This window comes from Phacochoerus africanus, chromosome 3 (genome assembly GCF_016906955.1).
Source record: "Phacochoerus africanus isolate WHEZ1 chromosome 3, ROS_Pafr_v1, whole genome shotgun sequence".
Taxonomy (NCBI): Eukaryota; Metazoa; Chordata; class Mammalia; order Artiodactyla; family Suidae; genus Phacochoerus; species Phacochoerus africanus.
In genome coordinates, this window is record NC_062546.1 from 134,305,626 (window position 1) to 134,331,438 (window position 25,813).

The window sequence follows — 25,813 nt, forward strand, 5'->3', positions numbered from 1 at the left end:
TGAATCTACCTGAGGGGGTCAAGGAAAGCTGCATCAACAGTGATGTAGAAAACCCAAGTCTTTATGAGTCCTTCACTCATTCAATGCTTGGTGAGCTTCTACCATATGCTATGTTCCAAGATATGGTCTGCGAAGATTCTTTCAGGATAGTACCATCCAAAAGCACTTTCTGTGATGATGAACATGTTATACATCAAATATCTACATCATTGTTATTATTATTATTATTATTGTCTTTTTGCCTTTTCTAGGGCTGCACCCTTGGCATGTGGAGGTTCCCAGGCTAGGGGTCCAATTGGAGCTGTTGCTACCAGCCTACGCCAGAGCCACAGCAATGTGGGATCTGAGCCACATCTGCAGCCTACACCACAGCTCACTGCAACACCGGACCCCTAACCCACTGAGCAAGGCCAGGGATTGAGAACCTGCAACCTTATGATTCCTAGTCGGATTCGTTAACCACTGAGCCACAATGGGCTCCTACAATATTATTTTGTAGACCGTGGAGGTTTTTCCTTGGGATCTATCTTGTGGAAGTTTCTTCTGTGACAATGAGAACAAAGGCCTGACTCTGGAGACCACTTTTGCACCTTGGTATTAAACGCTGGCTTTGCATACTCTACAAAGGCTGAAAAGAAGTTGGGGGTAATGAGACCTTCTTATTATTTGTCATTGCCTAGTTGTCTCTCTTGACAGAGAGTTAGGAAATGACTGTTGGCTAGTTTCCACTTCCTAGCTGGGGAAAGCGAATGGGGAGAAAGTTATGTGGAAATCACCTGGGCTTGCTTCAGGGGCTGCTCTGTACTGAGCAAGAAGGGAGGATGGTAGCTTTCCTCTGACCCCCAGGGCATCAGCAGTTTCATGGACATACAGAGAGAGGCTGTGGCTGGTCCTGAATCTGGAAGGGTGTTGCCTAGGCTCCTTGACCTTCACAAAATACCCTTCCTAACAGGGGAGGTGGCACTATATGGACTGAGTGGGAGGCACGATTTCAGAAAGTCATAGTAGAAGGAGTTCTGGACTGAGAAAGGCTGAAAACTCTAGAGGAGTCTGTGGTGTAGGACCTTGGAGGCCTCTCCCTGCTCCAAGAGGTCATTTCTGGATTGATGCTTCTGACTAGACAGCATGACAGAAGGCAGGAGGCCTTCTACTTGCAACTGGGAAGAATCAAGCTAGGGCTACGGAGGAATGACCCCAGGGCATCCAATGTTGGAACCATGTCAGTGGAAGGCATCCAATGTTGGAACCATGTCAGTGGAAAGTCCCCAGCAGTGGCTTCATGGATACTTTCAACATCCATTTAAGAAATATCTTCTGGTGACCTGGTGTGGATCTTTTTAATTCTGTGGCAATCACAGAGATGGCAAGCTGCCTGCGTTTCTAATTGAAGGGACAGTTACTGGCAGAGCACTGCCTTTGGGATTGCAGGCATTATGGCTCTTCTTTTCTTTTCTTTTTTTTTTTTTTTCTCTCCCTCTCTTTTTAAAATAAACCCTTTAACATAGAACTAAAACCCCAGAATATCTCTTAGATGTAACATTTTTTCCTCTCCAGCTATTGATGTCCATCTTATTTAATTTTTTGTTTTATTTAGTTTGGTGTGGTTTAGCAATCTGAAAACAGTTACCATTACTCATTCTAAAAAGAGATACAAAATCGGAACATTTCCAAATTTGAAGCATTTCTTAAAAGGAGCCTGGATTCAAAATTCTGACTTTATCAAATGCTTCTGGCAATGTTGAAGAAATCTTCTGGGAGAAATTTGATAAACATTTCTGGGAGGGACAGCAGGGTGCAAATGTCAGGGTGCCTCTACTACTATGCGCGTCGCCAACCTGATTTCTGAACAATGCTTTTGCACACTCAGGGTTATTTGTTCCAGCATGTGGAACTCTAATTACAAAAATCCAAAACTGCTTCTACATTTTTCTCTTCCGTGACCACCCCAATATTTTTCAAACACAAGGATTTCTTTCAGTGATAGAAACTGGAACCTGAAATTAATGCACACAGAGAAAATAATAGCATTTCAACTTCTGCCTTTATTTTTTTTCCTTCAGACAAACAAGTGATACAACACTGCCTGTGTCCAAAGCAAAAGTCCTGGCCTCCTTTTCTCTTCTTCCAAGGGTGCCAGAAAAATGTAAACAATATTTAAGTTGAATTTCTGAGTCCTCTGAATTTTCTGTCAGCCTTTAGAACAATATTCATTAGTTGTTTATACCAACATTTAAGAGCATAAAGAGTAAAAAGCCAGGGGTCTGGGGCATTTATAGGGAGTGTTCAGATTGTAATACAATCTTGTACCTGCATCGTTTTCAGTCTGGCAGAGAGAAACATTGCTTTAGGAAGTGGGTCATGTGGGTGTATAAGTGCTTCGTGGAGAGGCCGGATATGCCGTGGTTCTGGTCTGAGTACCACTGAAACACAAAGGCAAGAAACCTATTTTATTCTTACAGCTACATGAGGAATGACTTTTTGTGCTCTCAGGACCTGATAATTTTTCTAACATCATGGATGAAATTCTATTTAAGAATACTTGCATAAATAAAACAGTTTACATGCAAACTTCTGGAACAGAAAGATATAAAGCCTTTTTGTTGACCCTCACTACCGTCTCATGTTTTTCAAACTTTTATTTGCAATCTCAGTGCCTGAGCTTTCCCAGGAGCCCACATCCTGGGGGACCAGGAGGCAGGCCCAGTTCCTGAGCTGAAGTGCTGAATTGATTACTTTGTTTCTCCGGAGTTTGGTTTCCTCATTTGAAAAAAATGAGAGGGTTGGTTTTGATTTTCTCTAAGGCGCTTTCTAGCTCAAAAATTCCATGAAGCGTTTAGCCTCTGAATCTAACTCCTCTCCTCTCCTGCAGAAAATTCACAACACATGTCATGGTAAGCACCCTTTCTAGGAGTTAAACACAGTATCATTAAAAAAAAAAAAAAATCCAGGGAAGTGGTATTATAAATTTAAACTTTATTGCTGGAATGATGCCACTAAGAGTAATGTTTTCACTGAATAAAAATGGCTACTAGTTATTGATGTTACGCCACATACCAATGAGTTGAATTTACTTTGGGAGTCACAACAAAAAAAATGGGGTGAAGAGGGCTTAAAAAAACTTCGGAAAAATCTCACCTCGCCTTCGGTAAATGATTTTAAAAAAAATTTCCAAAAGATGGGGATTTCCTTTTCTAGGTTCTTGTGCAACATGAGCAGCTGAGGGAGACTGTATGCTCCTTGAAGAGGGGGAAGGGCAGCTCCCAGGGGTAGAGTCTCCCTTGCTTTGGCTTTTGCCTAATTTTTCTCTCGGTATCCATTTCTCATTCCTTGTGCAGCTGGATTTCACAGATAACTCATTCATTCATTCACTATGTAAAAATATGAGTGTCTGTGATGAGCCAGACATGTTCCAGACACTGAGAACACAGAGATGAAAGGATCCTTTAACTCCAAGTGGAGCTGCCTGACTTCAGGGAGCCTCTGAAGTCTGATAATATTCTGTGATTGCTTCTTCCTGAATAAACAGAAATCTTCTAGCTGCTTCGGGACACTCAGGTTTTACAGGGACTCTAAGCTCACAGCTACTTATGTACATAGGATCACAGAACTACTGGGCGATATGAACTAGAAGATCATTTAATCTTGTGGACGCCCTTATTTTATATAGGACGTGACGGGGATCAGTAAAGGTGACATGGTTTGCCTAGTGTCCTTCGAGGAGTTTATAAAATATCCAGGATTCATTTGCTAATGTTCTGCCCCACTCTCCCTCACAGCCTATTTGTCAGGTTTTAGTGTAAATAAATCAATAAGAAGATTCTGCTTTTTAGGTTAGGGGTCTAAGGCCGTGAACGTGAGTAAAATGAAATTATGTACCATTGCCTGGAAATCCACTTGTGCATTAACCAGAGCTTTAGCAATCTGTGCTGAGTTTTGAAAGTGCACATTATCTGCAACAAAGAGAGAGAGTTGAAGTGCTGTTAAATACCAGAAAGCATAGAGTGACAATGTACTGCCTGGAAATGAACACCAACAATTATCTAGTCATGCAGTTGACATTGTCAGCAGTGAGTAATCACACTCGTTTCTGGAAATGTCCCTGACTCTTAGGTACTGACCCTGAGCACAGGCATAGGAGGATGCTTAATGTTTCTTAAACAAAGTGATGCTGGCTCAGTATTTTTATGTGTAAGAGTCTTGCTTAAACCTCACCATCTGCTGTTCCGTGGATGAGAAGATAGTCTACATTTCTGAAATATTCTGCTCTTGCCATCACAGTTGAATTCTGGAAAAGAGGAAAAATTAACATTTAGTTGCTGCAAGTTCTAATAGAAAACTAGCTAAATCATTGTGCAATGGACTTAGCACCAATACTGAAATTATGTATTGCTTTGGTTGATAAATATTTAAGAGTCAGAGAAACACATTTTCATCATCATTTGCATTACTTCCATCTGATTCTTAGTTTGAAAAACTGAAAGTTTATGTGTCATATGTTACATATGAGTGAGACCTTAGGCATAAATGATGCCCGCTCAAGCTGTGTAGGGGATGGGGGTGGGGAGGAGGAGGAGGAAAAGGGAGGTTAGGGAAGGGAAAATGAGGAAAGAAAAAAATCAAACCCAAAAGGAGTCAATTCCTTTCTGGTGAGGTGTTTTGCAGCTGACAAAAGATCATCTTATTTGCTTGGGGACCCAGCAAAAGCGTAAATTCCGAATGATTGCTTTACAATTATTTAGCACATCTGAAATAAATGAATGATCTCAATAACACAGGAAAAGCTTACTTTGTAATGCTCGAGGTTATCGTCCTTTGTTGGGAGGCCCATGAATCGCTCTGTGTAGATAGATGCTGTAAAATACACAAGAAGAATATGTTGTTTTCCCATGATGTGTGTCATTTCACTAACCAACAAGACCCCCAAGTTGGATAACAGCTCCTCAATCTTCCAGGCGGAGCTGTCCAGGAAGGTTCTCTCTTTCCTTTACTGTAACTCTCCACCCAAGTTATTTGCTCTGCAAGTTGCCCATATGGGGCTGGAGAAGCAATGCAGAAGGTTATGGAAACAGAAGCGCTAACATTAGAAAGGCTGGTCTTAAGCTTTTTCACTTTTACCCAAAGTTCTTAAGTGGGAGGAATGTTGAGCTAGGAATAACCCCATAGAATGACCTCAATATATTTTAAAAGAAATCACAAATGCAGCCACTTCTGGTACATTTATTAATGTCTTAATTAATGTGAGATGGAATTATGTCCCCCCAAGTCTTTCTCCCCCAAAACACACACACACACACACACACTTTTTTTTCTCTGAATAAAGATTCCCTACACATTGCAACTGTCTCATTTCTACCCCAACACAAGGAAGAGGAGCTGATGAAAGCTAATTTTTGTGCATTTATTAGAGCTAATTCCAAACAATCATCCTATATTGATGTTAATCATAAAAATAGGCACACAAGGATAGTGTACTTTTCAAACAGACTTTTTTCTTTCTTTGATTTCTGGGGCAATGTTGACTGGCAGTTGCAAACTGTGGCATGGAGGTGAATTGGTTGGCCCTGGCCTGACTTTTGCTTAAGATGCACTTAAAATTCAGTTAGGCTGCACCTGTGTGCCTGCAAAAACAGAGGGAACTCTGACTTTAAAGACTTGATTCATCAGGAAGCATGAGGTTTCTGGGACAGAATAACATAAGTTGGATTTTGGAAGAATCCTTCCTGGTCTTAAGATTTCTTTGATTGTTGCAACATGATTATAATGAATCATATAAACAACTTCATTTATAGATTATATTTTTCCCAGAGATGCTGGGGTGAATTTTACTGCATAATTTGTTTTCCTAGCAACCTTAAATATAGAGTAATTATGTGTTAAATGTTTTTGCAGCAACATTTATGAAATGTTTCCATACCGTAATATTCCCAGCTGGAGACCGGAGCCACTGCTATTCCGCATTTGAAAAGACCAGTTCCTGAGGCGAGGGCCAGTGATGAAACGTAACCTCCATAGGACTGCAGAAACATTGTTACGAGTCAGTCCCAGATTTACTTTCATAAACTCTCCAACGTATTTTTTATAGCAATTCTACTCAAAATAAGTGTGAATGGGAACTGGGGAATATGGCGAGGGTAGATTAAATGTCTGTCCTGCACCCTTGGCAGCAAACTCCATCAGACATTAACAGCAATTTCATCCCTAGTCAATTATAAATCCTTGGTGTACTGATCAGAACATGGTAGGGACAGTTTAAGAGAGAGATATAATTGCAACTTTTCTGCAAAAATCGCCCCTCCTTTCCAACCAGGGCCTTGCTACAGGCCAAAAACAGGATTTTTACTTAAAAGAAATTCACAAAAGAAGAAGATCCTTTCCAAAATGAAAAAGCAAGATACTTCTCTCAGGGTGCAAAAGTCCTATGAGGTACAACTTACATCTGTGGATTTACTTATTTATTTTCATAACAGAACAGCAAGGGAAGAACATAAGAACCTTTTGGATAGAATTTATGTATAAGGTAGAGCTATATATTCTGTTTCAAGGATTTCTGTTTGAGCATAGCAGCTCAAAGGCAGAAAAGTCATTGGTGTCTTTAAAAATCTCACGTTTTCCACCCTCCTCAGTCTAATGGAAAAACAAAGAAATAAAGAGAGGACACAAATTAGAGAGTCAGGAGCAGGCTTCGCACTCATCAGTTTTCTTCCCCAGGGAATTAGTAGGTGACACAGAAATGTGACCCTGATGACAGGAGGAGATGTGCTCCTGTGTCACTTGCATATTTGAACCTTTCCCTAAACATGGAGAAATGAACAGAGCATCACAATAAAGCTGCCTCTCCCGCTGGGAGAAAGATTTGGTCTGTGTTTAACATGCTGGAAAAGAGATGTTTCTTCTGGGAATATGGATTAGGCAGTGTTCTGGGACATGGACCTCCCAAAATGTATGTGCTAGATTAGGAAGGGATTTATATCTCAGTGTTTATTCTTTCCCCAACACAGAAAAGTCCCTACAAATCAAGAGGACAGTGTGACTCTCTAACTGAGGGCGTGCCTTGTTTTTAGGACCTTATTACCAGAAACTATTGGAAATCTCTTGCTCTAGGGTCCCGCACAAGAGATTGAATCATCCTTTGCCACCAAAAAGGCAGGCAGTCTTGAGAGAGGGTGAAAGAGGGTGGAGGGAGAGCCTACAGGGCAGAGGAGAGATGAGACAGACACACGGTGATAGCAGGCTGCAGGTCAGTGGCTTGGGTCTAGTTTTAACACATGAAATACATGGAATGGAGGAGTAAGTGAAACTGTTTTGCTGAATTCAATGGTTAGAGGAAGAATGCTCTAACTAGTTTACAGTTTTAGGTTTCCAATCTTATTGAGGACCCTTGGCTACAAAACACACACTAAAAGAGGCAGCTCCAATTATACCATGGCCTCCTTTTATTATACTTAGAACTAAAAAGTATTTTAATAGGGGAAAAATATATTTTAAAAACAGAAGGGACATGTGGGTTTAAAAATCATTTTGATAAGTGAAAATTCTCTATCTGGATCAAATTTCACTTATAATGTAAAAATAATTTGTTTTGATTAGTAGGTTAGCAACAACTATTACTGAAATGAAAGATTTCTTCTTCCTTCTTAATTTTAGGTGTAAGCCAATGTAGAGAAAGCCTGAGTCCTTTGGAAATATTATTACTGTTTATAGTTTTATTGGAAAAGTATGTTTGCTGTAATGTATAATACTGGATTCTGCTTCTCCTCTCCTATGCACCAGAAGAGAAAATAGCGTAGAGTGATATTTGAAGTTAAAGCCTTTGCATATAGTAAAACGGATTTTGAACATTTCTGTCCCAAATCTCAGGAATTACAAAAAATATTAATCTGTATTTACTCAGTGATTAGATAACAGTGCTGTATCTAAATAAAATCTTCCTGTTTCCAAGATGAATGCAAATTGTCTCTAGGGATTTGTAAAAACAAAACTAATGTAGCAGCAGCACAACAAAAGAAGGTGTACTTTAAATTCGCAGGCGGCTTAGAAAAGCTGTTTCTATTGTAGAAATAAAGAGGGGAAAAAAATCACCCGAGTTGACTTTTTTCTGCTCTCCCATGGGTGGGGCTCCGAGGCAGAGTGGGTGGCTGCAGCAAGAAAAGAACCCACGGAGCAGATTGGCCATGAGAATTCTAGAATTTTGTCCTTTGCACTTAGATGCCTTGCCATTTGGTTTAAATGAGGGATATCTTTAAAAACATTCTTAGAAGGGCACAGAGTTTTGAGGGATGTATGGAATGGTACTCTGATGGGAGCTAGAATGCACACTGGAACATGTTACCCACAGGCGATAATAATGACTAGCTAATGTCTGTATGGCCAAGGTTACTGCAATTGGCTTTATGGTCCCATAGTCTCCTTTCTTCCCCCTTCCACCTCCCCCTTGCTCACTGGCTCTCTTGATGTTTTTTGAAATCTCCAAACATGATCTAACCCTAGGATTTTTGAAAATGCTGCCATCCTCTGCCTGGAATGCTCTTTCCCCAGAAATTGGCATGGCTCATATTTTCCCCATTTTAAGTCTTAATGAAAAAGAAAAAAAAGAATTCTCACTTGTTCTAATCTAAAATTGCACCAACCCTGTACCATGCTCCTTGCTCCTTTTATTTTGCTTTTCTCCATAGCACTGATCATCATTTAACATCCTTTACATTTTGTGTATCTTGCCTAATGACTTTCTCCCCCATCCCCAACTCAAAAAAGGGTAGAGATTTTTGTCTGTCTTAATGAATGTATCCTTAGCACTGAAATACAGTAGGAAGATAATAATATGTGTTTAATATATGACTTTCCTATTAATTCATCTAACTCACAGTGACTTGGTGAGGAAATGACTGTTGCATTTCACAGTGAGGAAACTGAGGCTAAGGCTAAATTTATAGTAAGCCGTGGAGCTGTGACTCAGCCCCAGGATGCCTGACTACAAATCATTCCACTTCCTCTAAGCCCTACAGTAGGCCACCCTCTTTGGGAAGTTTTAAGTTGAGAGTCTAATATAGTCTCATTAGAGGTGCATTTGTCCTACTTTTACATCGTTGATCACACATAGCAATTCAAATTGCTTATAATTAGTCACTGGAAGAGAAAGGAACTAAGATTAAATCATGAACTAATGCTTATTCAACACCACCTGGCTAGGTCTATATTAACAAAGCAAAGCCCATAAATGAGGTTGTTATTCTAATAATTTAAGCAAAACCCCTGCTGCTCTTCAATTGTCAGAATAATTGCTTCAATTTTTCTTTGTATAAATCAGGGTTCTTCAACCTCAGCACTGTTGACATTTTGGTCTGGATAGTTCTTTTTTTTTTTTTTTTTTTGTGGAGTGCAGTCCTGTGCATTGTTGATATTTAATAGCATCTCTGGCCTCTCCTCACTAGACGCTAGTAACATTGCCCCAGTTCTGACAGCTAACAATGTCTCAGACATTGCCAAATGTCCCCTGAGGGACAAAACTGCTGGTCAGAACCACTGTCATCACAGACACTTCCTAGGCATAGTGCTGGGTACAGAGTGGCTATCTAATAAGCAGCTAAAAGCAGGGCTAGTGGAATTCAGTTTGTATGCCAGAAAAATGAAAGGGTAAGATAAAAATCCCTTCTCCTTCCCTTCTTAATCTGGATAACAAAGGGAAAGCAGGATTTGCAATCATTGATCAACCGACTAGAAAGAAAAAAGTGTGGTTAATGTATTTCTCAGGCCACTAAGGTACCTAATGCTTCGTGGAGTAAGATACTTATAGAACACAGCAATGGCTAAACAAACCCACGTCATCATTCTCAATATCTTTCTCTTCCCTTCACCAATTTCCCATATAGGTCTCTGCATATTATACTATAAGAGAACACTCAGAGCTATGACCTATTCCTGCCCCCTGCTTTGCTGCCTGTATCCATGCTTCGGTATTTGTTGCCAGTATTGCAATTCTCCTAGCCCCTTAGACCACTCCTTCCCCATCAAACCATCCTTCACTCTGCAGCCAAGAGTATCTTTGTAAGGTTCCAATTCCACTCCTTTGGCTTCAAGACTGTCAAAGAGGTGTCCATAGAATCAAATACTTTTTGGTAATACCGTATTAAACAAAATTTATCAGAATTCTTTACTATTGTTCCATAGAGCCTATATACATTATTATAGACCTCATATTATATTTTCATATTATATAGACTTCATAATATAACAAATTATTAGACATTATTAGAAAACACCCCCCCCCAAATTTTCTGGTACTGATATAACACATTTGAGGAAACACTGATTTAAAGGATTAAATTCATTGACTTACAGGATTTAAATGTTTAAACAGCATTATAGATGTGTAAGATGGCCAAGTATTGTGCTAAACATTTGAAAAACAAAGCTGAAGAAAGACAAAGTCCATTCCTTTGATGGGCTTACATTCTCGTGAGTGAAACCAATGCACAGACAAGATAAAACATGGTAACCTCTACAAGAGCAATGTAAAGAGCTACTGGAGCACAAAAAGTCACATCTGAGGTGGGTCTTAAAGAACATGTAAGAGTTTTTTCATTCTGGAGAGAGAAAGACATGGAGAATGTAAGAAGAGGATGGGGATTGCAGGTACAAGGAATAGGATTGTAACTCATTGAAACAAGGAAACACAGACATTAGTCATATTATTCATAAGGTGTGGAGAGAAGTGGAGAGAGAGGAAATTAGAAAAGTAGGTGGCAACCAGATTGCCAGGGACCTTGCATGCAAGGAAGTGTGTTCAGGCACTAGGCTTAGTTCAACGTGTCACCCTAGGAAATGTATAAGCAGAAAAGTAACATGATAAGAATTGTGTTTTGGAATAACAACTTCATAAGCAGCACTGAAGCTTATGAGGCCAAAGCAGGGAGACTAGTTAAGAGGGAATTAGGGTAATTAAAGCTCTACCACCCAACACATGACCCATAGAAGTGGACCCTCAGGTCCCACCCAGGAGTACTGAATCAGAAGCACCCTGGAAACTCTTCTAACAAGTTCTCCAGGTGATGCTTATGCAAGCTAAAATTTGAGAAGCTCTGGTTAAATTACATATAAAGAAACTTGAACTAAAACAATGTTGGCGGGGATGATGAAAACAGATTCAAATGTTTGAAGGCAGAACTACAGAATTTACTAATATAATGTTGGGATCTGGAAGCAGGGGATGTTGAAAATACCTCTGAACTTACTAATTTGGGTGACCAGGGGTGTGGTAGGTCCTTATTAAAGATAAGAACTTGTTTTAAAGTAGACTATAATGAGTTTAGCTTGGGCAAGTTAAGCTTGAGGCCTTGGTAAGCCATTTGGGAAATATGATCAGTAGGCATTTAAAATGTGGAGCTCAGAAGGTGGGGTGAGGGCTAGTAGCAAGGATCTGGCCGTCATAGTCATCTTTGAAACCACATGAATTTCCTCAATGAAGTGAAGAACATCGAGGATCAAGACCAGACCCAGAAAATCACTGACATTTAAAGAACGAATAGAGTGTAATGATCACAGAAACAGAAAAATGAGAAAAGGAACATGCCACAGAGCCACGGATAGGGCCCACTCTCCTTCATGTGATGAGCAGATTTCTTAAATCATCAAACATACATGGTTCTCTACCAACCTACCTATAGCTAGAATGTTCTAGAAATAAAGTTAAAAGTTCAACTTTTTGGTTACTTCATAGCCTGAAGTAAAAGCAAAGTGAAACTCTAAGCAAAATGTTAATGATTACATGCAAGTGTTCAGCTTGCAATGTGAATCTTTCAAGGATTTGCTTTAGGAAATTTCATAAAAATGGATGATAAGAAAGGTCTTATCTGCAATGTTCCATTATAAAAATATTTCATTTATTTCCACCCATTTGAATTCCATTCTGTTTAGATACTTTAACATTTGATAGTTTTAAGAAGGACCAAATGGCTTGAAGTAACAACTTTCCACATATTCATGGCAGCTCTTCATCTGGTCACTGAGCTGGGAGTGGAGAGGAATCCTGCAGATTCCCTTCAATATCGGGTTTCATTCCCTCCATCTTGTGCAGGCCGCTTTCAGAGAAAACAGCCAAGAAAAACAACCCAAGCACAAATGGCTGCAAATTGACTTGCAAATGTACAAATTCAGACCAAAAAGTGAAACAGGAAATCTTCTTGGAAGTGTAATTATCATAATTTATAATGGGCAAATCTAAACTCTTTCCCATATTTCTCTAAACTTTTCAGTGACTTCATTGCCTATGACTGATAAGTGCTGCCACTTCCTTTCAATGTGTATTTTATTTTATTTTATTTTACTTTATTTTTTACTTTTTTTTTTCTTTTTAGGGCCACACCAGTGGCATATGCAAGTTCCCAGGCTAGGGGTTGAATCAGAGCTGCAGCTGCTGGCCTACACCACAGCCATAGCAATGCTAGTTCTGAGCGGTGTCTGCAACCTACACCACAGCTCATGGCAGTACTGGATCCTTAAACCACTGAGTGAGGCCAGGGATTGAACCTGTGTCCTCATGCATACTAGCTGGGTTTGTTACCACAAAGCCACAAAGGGAACTCCTAGATGTGTATTTTAAAAACCCACGCAGCTCTTCAAACATGGGAAATTATCTCCATGACCTATAAATAGTAATAATTATTTCTCTCCCATTAGCACAAATTAACATTAGATCTGGTAAAAGAATTTGATTACTAAAAAGAATCAAAATGGGCAAGATAGGACTAGGAAAGGCTGGGTCCTAGAGAATTTATGTATGAAACTTCCTGTAATTTCAAAATTTATCTTAGCTTTTCATAAAAATGAAGGGATGAAACATAAAAGGAAAGAAATACATTAACCCTAAAATAAAGGAAACTAAACTTTGGATGAATACAGTTCAGTTCAGTATGCTCATAATCTAATACCAGAAATTAAGTAAAAATGTGTCAATTATGAGTTAATTTGCTATAGGGAAGAAGCTAAATGATTAAAAAAAGGAACAAACACTTAAGCCACCACTTTGAAGCCCAGATAGTACAAATTGACTTGTTTCCATTGACAGATCAAATTATGTTGCAACATTAACATTTCATGAGAAACCTTATAAGCGAACACTTTTGAAAATGATTGCTGAACTGAATAACAGGCATAAAACATAAAACAACTCACCCAGCCCCATATGGCTATTCTTTTTTCATCAATGAAACCCATTTCTATGAATTTTCTAAAGTAAAGAAACAAATTTTTAGAATTTTAAGTGTGTACACATGACATTTACTTCATTACACAAGCATATTTAATCCAAAATTTAATAGAAGCGCTACAGTTTCTTTGTTTAAACACATGCATAATAAGACTACATTTACAAATAATTAAAAGAATATTACCATGTCTTCTGCAAAGGATAAAAGGATCCTTTAGACTCAATGGTACATCCCTGGAGTCAGTACTTTCAGGGCTGGTTAGTACTTTCCTAATTGTGCTGGTGAGTTACTTGGGACTCAGAGAGGTTAAGAGACTGACTCATAGTGACATCAGAAGTAATAGCACAATGAGTAGGACCAAATCCCAAATCTCCAGTTTTTGAGAGAAAGAGTTTTGTCATTGCTACTTCCAATTTTGTTAATTTCTCATGATTTGGACTGTGTAGATGTTAATGTGAAAGAATTTCAACCTCAAATGAAACTGAAAGATACAAATGGAAAATTTCATGCATGTGCCCTCAGGAAAACAAAATTTTATGACTGAGGGACTTATTTCCATATACACCCGATTTACAGAAAACTGATAATATTTATATTTTCTTAAATGATAGGGAGTTGGTCAGGGGTTGTGCACATCAACCTTGGAAAGTTTTGCTTATGGTTTACAGAGATGTGAACAAGAAATGACCCAAGATGGGTTGGTTTCTCAAAATATGCTGAATTGAGCTTTCTTTGTATGACTGGACTTGTCTTGTCTGCTTGGGGAGTATTCAAAGATGATCTGTTTGTTTTTTACTTTATTAGACTCTCACTGTATTCTCCCCTCTTTATATTCCCTGCCTATAAATACAGCCTAGCCTGAACCCTCAATGAACTGGCCTATAGATTGCTACAGTTCATGAATCCAGAATTGCAATTCCTCTCCTATTCTGAATAAACTCTTTGTTTTTGTTCTTATTTTTTTGACAATTGTGAGCTTGCCTCATTTTAACCTTCTATTTAGATCGACAGGCATAATAATCAGTGTCTCATTTTTGGTCACATTCATCCATGGAAAAATATCCATCCTTTTCCCATTTCGCACTTAGGTACCTTCAGTTTATCATGATGTGGACAATTTTATGTATCTTTTAAGAGGAAAAACATGATGCACTGGAGTCCCTCAGAGAAAGAGCCTCCATTTGAAAATGAGTTTGAAATCTCTTCAGGAGCCACCTCTGCCATGCTGAAGGGCAAACGTTAAAAAGTCCTGGGAAGTCCTCAGAAATCTAACTGCCTCACTGGTGCAAAACAAGAATGACTGAGGCTAATTTATTCCATGCCTCCATGAGCTCTGGTGTTCCAGAGAAAGTGTGATTTATTGGGGGAACTTTTTGATTAAACTCAAGAAACTCTCAGAGAAGCAGAGACAGTGGAAGGAAAAAAGCAAAGTGAATGAGCCATTCCAGAAACCTGGATGGGGCCATGAAGGAAAAGAGGGGAAAGAGACCAAAGTCACACTCATGACCCCAGAAAAAAAATCCTATTTTTTTGTTGCCTTAAGTGCCCTTAAGGCCCTTTCTCATTCTTCTCTGGAACTAGGACGGAATGATTTTCTTCAGTTGAATAATGGGATTTCTTAAAGGGATTTCACAGTGACCATTTTGCTCGTTGCATGGATTCAATATGCATGTTTCTAATTTGTAGAAGAGTTGGGCAGATGCCCGGGACCAACAGATGGGAAGAAGCCCCGTCAGTCACAGCTTACTCGACACCGATTCTGAGGGACACTGAGGAGCCTACAGGGGAGAAATGCAGTAGCAAACAGCAAGTTGCTACCTGTGTGGAGGTAGAGAAATGAGCGGCAAATTGTGGCATTTCGGCAACTCTTCCACAAACTTCAAAAGCCAAGTGAAAGAAAAGAAGGTGCACTTTCTTTGTCACAACAATAATCTTGCTGTTTGTGCTTGAAGACCCTTCTGAGCCATAAAAATCAATCGTGATTTTATGATCTCCCAGAAGCTAGCAATCGTATTGCCTTGCATCTGGGGTAAAAGCAAATAACAGGTGATACACGAGAACAGGAAATTCTTAACTGCTCCCTTCCGAGGTTTATTCTGAAAGGATGACATTTACAGGAAATGATAGTGCAATAGTTAACATGGAAATGAAACATTAACACTTAATGTGGCAGAACTAGGTTAAAGGTTAGCTAGATAATCTGAGCACTTTGAGATCAACAAGGCTCTATAAAAGTTACCTCCAAATTCTGAAGAGCTTCCAGGAGGGTTATCAGAAATACTATTGATAATGTGGTTAAATCAACAAAATGCTAATAACAAATGAAAACGCATGTTTTTCTAATTTGGGGCACTGGACTGGATTTAACAACTTATCTCATAAAAATGGCCCTAGACCAAAGGTCATTTGGAAACCTTAGTGATCAATCATTATTCTATTTTGGAAATGTTCTTATTGATACCATGTATAAAGTATGATATGAGATTTTTTTCTTGTATAATTCTTCCTTACCACTAATCCTGAATTTATATACAATGCCAAAATTGTGGGAATGTCTAAAATGCCAAACCTCACACAAATAAGCAGATTTGACCCTCTAACTACTGAAGTTTTCAAGTCTCACAACATACCATTCGCAGAGGAGCCTGAAGAAAGCAAGATCTCAGTTTTACTTAAGCTTTGGACTCCCAAGTATCTCCTCTGGAGGTCTCTTTTATGTATAGTCAAAATTTGATAAAGTTGTAGGGCTTCTTTTTTTTTTTCTCCTGCTTGCTTTGCTTAAATCTATTTCTTGACTCTGACTAGTATTTACCAGTGTTCCAAATATAATCATATGATTTCCTTTTACTATGTAAAAAATTAAGCCAGATAGCACTTTGTAAGAGATTTAAGGGAAAAAATTTCATTCTTTTGGGGGGAGGTAATTTGAAGGGCTACCATAGAGGAATTACAATCCCAAGTCCCCAGGGCAGACACTCAGAGTCTGATTCCAAAAACATTTCTGGGATAGATACATGATTGAATCCCAGAATTATCACTATAAATCTATAATTTTAGCTATTGTTTTCTCTTGTTTTGGGTTTCCAAGCCTTCCCTTTCACTTTTTCAGAATAATAGTTTCAAGCAAAGCCAAGGCCAGCCCCAGTTGGCATCTCCACTGTTGTATATGTGCTCTGCTGGGGCCACACAGCCATCCCTGTTCACTAAGGTGAATACAAAAATTCATCTAACAGCCATGCTATAGCTTTAGTGCATGTGGTTTATTCACTCTTCAAAAATTGTAAGTGCATTGAAAGTAGAGATTGCACATTACACAGTTTATACAGACCACTGCAATAGCTTGTGTTAATATTTTATCTCTTGTTGAATCTGAGTCAATGAATGAACATATGCCTGATCAATAGTAGGAAGAACTTCTTCAGGTTCCATCCTAAAAAGGGCTCAGAGATGGTGAAGGTAGCCAGTCACCACCTCTGGCCCATCTTCCAGTCACCACCTCTGGCCCATCTTCAATCCTAAATTCCAAAGACATTTATGTTATTATGAAAATCAATAGAATTTGTGACTTTGGGTCCTATATGTTGAATATCAGAAATAACAATTTTTGTTAAGGTCTATGCATGGATTTCAGGTTTAAATTTTCATGTCGCCCAAGGAAAAACATTAAGAAGCTATAGTAGATGCAAACTATTGCATTTGGATTGGATAAGCAATGAGGTTCTGCTGTATAGCCCAGGTAACTATATTCAATCAATTGTGATGGAACATAATAGAAGATATTATGAGTAAAAGAATGTGTGTGTGTGTGTGTGTGTGTGTGTGTGTGTATCTGAGTCACTTTGTGGTATAGCATAAATTGACAGAAGACTGTCAATCCGCTATAATAAAAATATGATTTAAAAAAAGAGAATTTGTTCTGTTTCTTGTGGTACTCCTCTTAAGATTGTTGCATTTTTGGTGGAAAATAAAAGCACAAAAATATAATGATGTATGACATTAATGATAAAATTGTTTTGAACCAATGCTAAAACAAACCACTTTTAACTACCAATTTTGGAAAGCTGAATTACAAACCATAATTGACATCTCTGTCTTTTGAAGTAGCCCCTAGGATTACATATCCTTGGTGTTTACTGCTGGTTTAAATACAAATAAATGGCCCTACAGTGCCAAAACCAATTCCTTGAAGAATTAAGTCTTCAATGCTGATCAAATATTCCTGTTAAGGTATACCACAGTCTTTATATGAGAAACTGAATCTGTGATTCTCCAGCAGGCAGATGACTCTCCCAAACAAGTTCAAATAGTGGAAAGGCCAAAAATCTAGATCTGTAAGAGCTTTAAACTCCATCCTAGAAGCTAGATGTGAATGATGCCTACAGACTGTGTAGTGTTATTTGATAATTACTTATTAATTTTTCAGATTTTACTCAAATTGATGTTGCTTTCAACTGAATGTTTTATGTGTGTGTATTACCATTCACCGAATGAAAGAAAATTTTGAAAACATATGGGTTATGATTACTTCTTTTTAAAAAATTATTACTTGTGAATTTAAACTCTCTGCTGTGATTAAAGACAAAAATACAGAAAAGTGTTGTCTGGGCCTGGCTCCTAGTTGTTAAATACAATCTGTGTTTGTCTATGCTGTGTTGAAATCAATAACTATTAATGATATTCAGATGATAAAAGTATTAATGAATTTTCTGAATTGCTCTTTGCTATGAAACAGTGTTTGACTTTTAGTTGTCACACATGGACATAGATCCATACCTAAGAGCTCAACCAGCCTGTATTAACTTTTACACTCACAAATTACTATTCCCTAACTTTACCTACTCACACGTAATAATAGAAATTCAACAGCTAGATAGATATATCCAGATTCTTCTGCACAGTGTTTCCAAATCAGGAAGAATTTTGGTGACTGTATTCTTTATGTTTTAGGAAAAGATGATTGAGCCAGAAGTTATGGTTGAGAATGTAGTTGGGAAAAAGAACTCAGATTATGAGTCTGTCTTTACTCTAAATGTTTTCATAATGTAATTTCTAATATGAAAAATGAATTTTTTGTCAAGTAAAAATAGGAAAACACTTTCATCCTAACATAGCTAGTTTAATTACAAAAGAATACCTAACACCTGTAAATACAAGGAGCTGAAGAACTCTTGAGCCATTTCTAAATTTATGAGGTAGAATCCACAAGGCTTGAGCAAATTCAGACGTCTAGTTTCCTACAGACCATACTTAGAGTTATACACATTTTTCTGCTAATTGTGACCCATGTTAATGAAAGGCTATTAGAAGGAACATCTTTATCAACTTTCACTATAAAATCATTTTCTATACATTTATTAGCTCTCTTTCACAAATAATATTTTCTCATATTGGGTAAAACTATTCCTTTAAGACTAATGATAACTTTAGGAAAGTCAGGCAAAGAGACAAAAGGAATTAAGGCATTACAGCTGGAGAAACCCAAGAGTGATTACACGACTTTCATGGACATCAGTTTCTGTTTGAATGAGAAGGCGCTCACCTGACAGCTGTGATCTGGTCCTCAACTTCATAAACACCCAGCTTTCGATACACTGCATACAGGAGTTTGTCACCTTGGAAAGCTGTTCCTCGACCGTCCACCAAGGCAATGACTATCCCTTCCTTACTTGCAAGATAAGATATCCATCTAATAGAGAATACAGACCTTACACTCTGACTGCAGGGACCACCATACCTAAAAGAAAAAGAAAAGAGAAAGAAAAAAGAAAAAGATAGAATCTTGGATTCCTTTGTGAAACTCAACTTCCCACCATGGCCAAGAATTGCCTTTAGTATTTCCCAGTACATTTGTATGATAAAAATTTCAATAACAGTGGCATTAGAACTGGCTCAAAACCAAGAGAGGACCAGGCTTTCCCAGAGGTTTGCTACAAGGAAGTTGTTTTGGGACACAGCCTCTCCTCTTCCCCAAAACGGATACATCTAGGGTTGGCATTTCAAGGAATATGTGTGGGTTTTTCGTCATTTCTGCCACCTGCCACTTGCTAAAAGCAGGCATAAGATATACTAAAAAAAATGCATGGTGTTTTAAGCAAATTGTGTGTAGGTCAGCACTGATTTTGGGTGTGATTCCACAAATGTATTCCATTCCCTTATTTCATTTCTGACTCAATTACATAAGATGTTAAAGATGCTTTACAATTTTTTTTTTTTTGGCTGAAATTTCTCTATCTCAAAGGTATTCTGACACATTAGGCAATTTGCCATACAAAGGAAATTCAAAACAGCAAACGCAAGCAAGTCCACCTAAAATCTTAAAACTTTCTCTAGCTATTTTAAATAGCTGTATTTTATTTACTCTTATTAGTTGGGAATATATAAAAACAGCATTAATAGAACTGTTATCGAGGAGAATGGTTCATTCTATCTCATACATGTCTATTTAATCCAAGATATTTCAGTAAATAGTTTTCTAACCAAGGAAAACCTTACATACACTTGGATTAGCAAGGGATACTTCTTTGATCTGTCAAACTGAGGAGGAAGGATCATCTTGTACCATAAAGCTTGAAAAACAAAAACAGAGGAAAATCATCATTCCACTATACTCATAGCATTTTTTATTTCTTCAATAATAATATATAAGAAAAAATCAATACATAACTAGTAAATTGTTAAGAATTAAGACTGTTTTATCTGACTTTTATTACATATTTTCCCCAATTTACAAATTACTAGAAACATTAAACTATCATTTTTCCAGAAGCACACATTCTAAAATTAAAATTAGAGAAACTCTTTTTAAAAATATCGGTGTTGAAATGGAGTTACAGAAAAGTGTAAGATCAACCCTATTCACAGATATGAAAGATTTTTCATAAAACTCTACCTACTGTTACAATATGATTTTTTAAATTAAGAGCCTGTAATACTACAGAGTTTGGACTATAATATTTACCCTATAATTCTGTTTTAAAAAAGCAAGATAAAGTGTTTAGCTTCACATATATTTCAGAGAAGTTTAAAAAGGTCTTACTAATATCATCCACGTCAAGTTTTTTAATTTCTTCTTTAGGCAGCCGGATATTTTTCAAAGCATATTCCAAATCCTTGTTTTCTTCCAGGATTTTAATTTCTTAAAAAAAATAAAATATAGTGTTAATTTTTAATTAGTAGAATTTCCATAAGAAAATTCCTTTCTTAAAATTTCTTTAGCTTTAGTATGAATACAAGTAAAACTGCATAAAAATTTGCTTAAGGAGTTTCATATGGATAAGCATATTTTTAACACAGCCTTTAAAGCAGGGATGAGCTTATGAAGGACATCAATCTTTGTCTCCTAAACTGATCCCAAGGGCACCAAAACATATTGTGAGCAGAATCATAGAAGCAACAATGTTTCTTCAGCCACATTTTCCCATCTCGAACTAATCTTCATATTAAAATATGAAGCCAAGACCCGCGTAGGTGACATTTTAAAAATATATATTTACTGAAAAAAACAAATGGTAGAAGTAAAACTATATTGCTGAAACCTCACATTTAAAATAATTAACTATGTAGTTACAAAGTTTGTTTTAAAATTTTCAATGTGTAAGGTAAAATTTTATTTCTGTGATTTTTTTACATCTATTTCTTTCTTAATCTTTCCAGCTATATTTGCTTAACATAGGATAGTCTTCCTTTTTTGTAATTGAATTACTGTGCATCCTATTTCCTCACATCCTTTCTCTCAGGTAGTTATAGATCTTAGTAGAACAACAATATATACAAGCTATGATCTCTTTCTGTGTTTCACCTTAAAAGATCTCCCCCAAAAAAACTTCTGTTTATCATTGAGCTTAGTTATGTTTCACACTTTAATTTTTGAAACTGAACAAATCCATTGATTTCCTGATACTGCAGACCAGTGTACATTCAAATGGTTTCCTAGCAATCGAGGACTTTTTTATGAGCTTTATTTTGACTTGAAATGCATACTAAGTTACCATCTAGAGAAAGTGAGTTTATTTTTTGTATAATAAATGGAGTTTGTGGCTTTATTTTTTTAAAGAGGGTCTGGATGACTTCTGAGACACGGAAGGTTCTGCAAAAGACATTCTGTAGATTTCTTGTTTTGGTGCCTTTTTAAACAAGTGGTCCTTGAAGATGCAGAGCTGGGGGAGTTCTTGTAACTATACTAAGTTTGCCAAACCACTTCCCTTGTAACTCTCAGTTTTCATATAGTCATGGCATTTTGCTCCAACGTGTTATATTTAATCTTAGAACAAGTATAGATGTTTTGGTATGAGTTGTATAAGATATATAATACATTTCATTTTAACTTTGGATGATCCATCAGGAAAGAGATACTTGTGGCAACTTACAAGATAAAACTAAAAAAAAAAAAGGGAGTGGAGAGAGATAAATTAGGAGTTTGGGATTAACACATATACCCTGCTATATATAAAACAGATAAACAACAAGGACCTATTGCATGGCACAGGGAGCTATATGCAATATTTTCTAATAACCTATAATGAAAAAGAATCTGAAAAATAATATATATAATATTTTATATATAAATAATAAATACAATATTATATATATACTTTATATATTCAGTTATATATATTCATATATATCTGAATCACTTTATGACTGAAAATAACACATTTTATTATACTTCAATAAAAAATTTAAATTGAATTAATAAATAAAGTGATTCCTCGATTCTAAGTACAATGGAGCCAGCTCTTCATTTTCCTTGTGTGGGTTTTGAATGTGGAACTGTCAAGGATAAAGGGAGGAAACATAGAGTAGCTGTAATATTTATTTAGACCATGTTTAACAGTTTGCCTAAGGTACTGGAAGTGAGAGACAATATGCTGGTGTTGCCTGATTGGTTTAACCTTGATTCCTTCTCTATTTTATTCCTAGCTATTGAATTTTTCTGATTAATGGTTTACCAAAATGACAGATTGAATGGAATAGCTTATTAACGCTTCCAGAGTTTGGGGTTTCATTTTTATGGATAGTAAGTGGATGATTTTTCCACACCTTGGAACAAAATGGAATTTCATAGGGTCTTGGGGAGAGACAGGAGTGGAAATTGGGGTTCTCTCTGTGGCTTTGTATTGGAAGCATATAACATGGCAAGGAGTGCTACAGTCCACACTGCATCTTCCACCTTCTTTCACTCATCATTGTGGACTAAGCACCCAGCACACACAGTTCCTGGTACATGACATGTAGTATGAATTCTTCATATATCTGGAGACTCTTCATTAATATGAAATCAAGTGGTAAGAATGATGGAAGACATATGAGATTTTTATTCAAATCATTAACTACAAAATATTGTTCATTGATTACATTATGTAAGAGGGAAATATCTGGTAAATGAGATTATTCAATCAGTTGGGTAATTTTAATGAAGACCTGCTACGCCTAAGATTCATATGGGCCCTCCATGTCCAGTGCCAGCTCTTCTGAGTTTAATAGAGTATCTGGTTCAAGTATTGTTATTTTCAAATAACTTTACCCCACTTTGCATAAAAAAATGAAGCCATTGCCCTATGTTCTACAAACTTTCATACAATTAACATCTATAGTTTCCTCACTCTCTCTCATCACAGAACTGGAAATCAGTCTCCTCCTTGTCTCTGGACTCCACTTTTCCCACCTTCTCATGAAACTCCCTCCTTTATGTCATCAACCTCTTTTGGTCTCCAAATTTCTTCCATTAGCATTGAACCATGCTCAAAGTTTTATCAGCTTTCAAAAACAAACTTTAACCTCTATCAACCTCTTCCAGCCATCATCCCCTTTTTCTTCCTCTCATCAGTCAGACCTATCAAAAATACTATCTCTTGTTATTAATTTGCCTCCTATGTATATCTAAATTGATTTCAGTCTGGCTTCTACCTCCATGACTCCACTGAAACTACACTCACCGAGCTCATCCTCATTTTGCTAAGCTCCTTGATTTAGGGCAGTTCTTCTTGCATTATCTGCAGCACTTGACACAGACAAGCACTCCCTTTTTCTCAAGATCCTCTCCTCCTCTGCCTTCCATTCCCTAAAATTTGTCCTCCTCCTTCCGCCCCCTCTTGGTCTCCTTTACAGATTCATTTTTCTCTTTCCATTTCTCATGTTGGTGTTCTGCACAGTTTTACTCTGGGCTCCTTTTCCACTAGCCTGGCTCACCCTGACTTTCCTCATTCTGCTGCCTCCTCTGCTTCCATGGTCTCAACAACCATGTATTACATAATGAATGTCTTAAGTTGAAACCCATCTCTAACATCCAGATCCAAAACGATTACACTCCAGCACAGCTCCTCTTGGGTATGCCTTCAGTATCTCAAACTCAACATTCAAAACAAAATTAATCATTGCTCCAAAAGCATTCTTCCCACAGTGAACCCCATCTTTCAATAAAAAGCATCAATATCAATCCACTTGACCAAACCAGACATCCAAACAGCATCAATCCCTCCTTTATATTTAGGAGTCTTAAGGTTGATATAGCTATCATTAGGAAACATTCCCTAACCCCCAATCTCCAAATGGGTGCCCTGCTTTTATGCTTTCATGATATCTTTACTTCCCCTATCTTAATACTTTACTCCACTGTGTTTAACTGCCCATTCATATGTTTGCATTCCCCATTGATCTGTAACCTCCTTGAGAATAATGACCATGTATAACTATCCATCTGTCCATTTTAAGGATCTAGTATCCAGCACAATATCTGGCTTAATGAAATAGGTACTTAATAAGTATATGTTAAGTGAATATTTTGGGCATCAAGAGATGGGAATGGGTGAAAAAACTACAAATAAATAGAAGACATAGTATCTGCTCTAAAAGGCAGCTCCAAAACTTGTGTGGGAATTTATTAAAAATACAGTTTCCTAGTCCAATATAAGATCCACTGAACTGGGATTTCTGGGAAGGGCTTGAAAATCTATTTATCATAAACATTTCTTGAGAATTTTCATCATCAAGCAAGTCTTCATAATTGTGCTGTAAAAGAACTTGCATTACTCTTTGAGAGTTAGAAAACATATGACGTATATGAGAGTGACTTCAACACTGTGCCTATTTTCTAAGTATTGGGTGAAGTGATAAAGCTTTGTCAACAGTACAGAAATTGTTATCTGGCAGGAATGTGAGAAGGATAGTAAGACAGTGGAAATTCATGCTATGCAAAAAGGAAAGCTGACCTTTATTTTGCAGTCATGATAAAATGGGAATATACATTTATGGTAATTTCCATTAAAACAAAAACTTAGGAATTTAAAAGTAGTATTACTTTAAAATTTCTCTCACTGAAGGTTGAAATGAGCCAGACTGAGAAATAAAATCTGTTATTCTTAAAAGTATTTCAATATTAGACACAAGGTAAGAAAACCCAAAACTTCAAAATGAAACTAAATTCACAGTTTCATCATTATGATGCCTGTCTTGTCCTGAGCTCCTGAATTGACTCTGTTTTCGCTCATTACCTTATTTTCACTTATACTTAGGCCATTGAGCTGGCAGCCAAACTAATTCCAAAGCAGTCTCCTGACTTGTCACAGAGATGATAGGAGGCATGGGTGTTGAAGTCCCTCATTGTCCCTAGTCTGCATGAACTTCAACCTTATAATGTTTAATAGTCAATCAAAAGATATCAAAGAACCATAGGAAGTGTATCAGGATGATGACACCTTGATATCTTCATTGAGAGCAAAAATGGTCATCTTTGAGGTGTGAACTATTTTGAACCCATACCACAAATGCAGGCTGGGGAAAATCGGTCCCGATAGCAGTTGAAAATGGAAAGAGCCTCCAAATTCCAGGGTTTGCATAAGTGGCAACAGTGTGATGTAGCTGTTAAAACAAAAAAGCTAGCGTGACAGTCACCCTCTGCTTTGAACTGGAGTTATATCTGGAACTCATCTCCAGTTTGAGATGTTACCAAAAAAATAGGCATTCTTATTTGGGAGGAAGATTGTACTAAAAATCCTTAGTTTCCTTCCAATTCTAAGCTTCTGCATTTTTTTATAAGGCTGATAGGGGAAGATAAGATTAATTTCTCTTATGTAACTCATCTACATTATGCCAGATTCTTATTGCAAATAATTATTAAATTCCATATGATTAGGTTTGGTTGGAAGAATAGCCTAATCCATGTAACCCTAAACTATATAGTAACAGAATCCATCACGGTTCCCCTTGTTGGTGTGGGGAAACTGCCTTGCTTCCTCTAGTGTAGTGTCATGAGAGTGCAGGATTCCTTAAGACAAGACAACAGCAGGTGAGACAGAGTACCTTGATCAGTGCGGCCATCGTGAAGGGTGGAAATGGGGAGGCCTGGGCCTGTGCACAGGATGAAAACAGAAACACGACTTAGTTTTAAATAACATTTGAACATCACCTTTTAAGTTACATTTAAACAACACATGAGACCAGAGCCAAATCAAAGCATAGACATGAGAGAAGAGTTGCCATTTTCCAAGAATGATCCTAAATAGTTAGGATCTATTGCACACCTGCTGCTTCCTCCACTGTAGAGGGAGCATCATTGCAGCATCCCTGGTCCCAAGCAAGCAGAGGGGGGATGACCTATTTGGTGAGTCCCGAGA

The 25,813-nt window shown here is 37.5% G+C and overlaps 1 protein-coding gene across 1 annotated transcript in view; it reads right to left on the reverse strand.

Moving 5' to 3' along the window:
• Window positions 1-2,022: 2,022 nt before the first annotated feature.
• FAP (fibroblast activation protein alpha) overlaps window positions 2,023-25,813 on the reverse strand; it is a 71,005-nt gene continuing 47,214 nt past the window's right edge. The window contains 10 exon segments of the mRNA XM_047772746.1: window positions 2,023-2,420; window positions 3,877-3,950; window positions 4,213-4,285; window positions 4,787-4,851; window positions 5,915-6,014; window positions 13,168-13,222; window positions 18,742-18,936; window positions 19,699-19,768; window positions 20,239-20,337; window positions 25,500-25,547. Coding sequence (XP_047628702.1) covers window positions 2,319-2,420; window positions 3,877-3,950; window positions 4,213-4,285; window positions 4,787-4,851; window positions 5,915-6,014; window positions 13,168-13,222; window positions 18,742-18,936; window positions 19,699-19,768; window positions 20,239-20,337; window positions 25,500-25,547 — 881 coding nt within the window. The 3' untranslated portion in view covers window positions 2,023-2,318.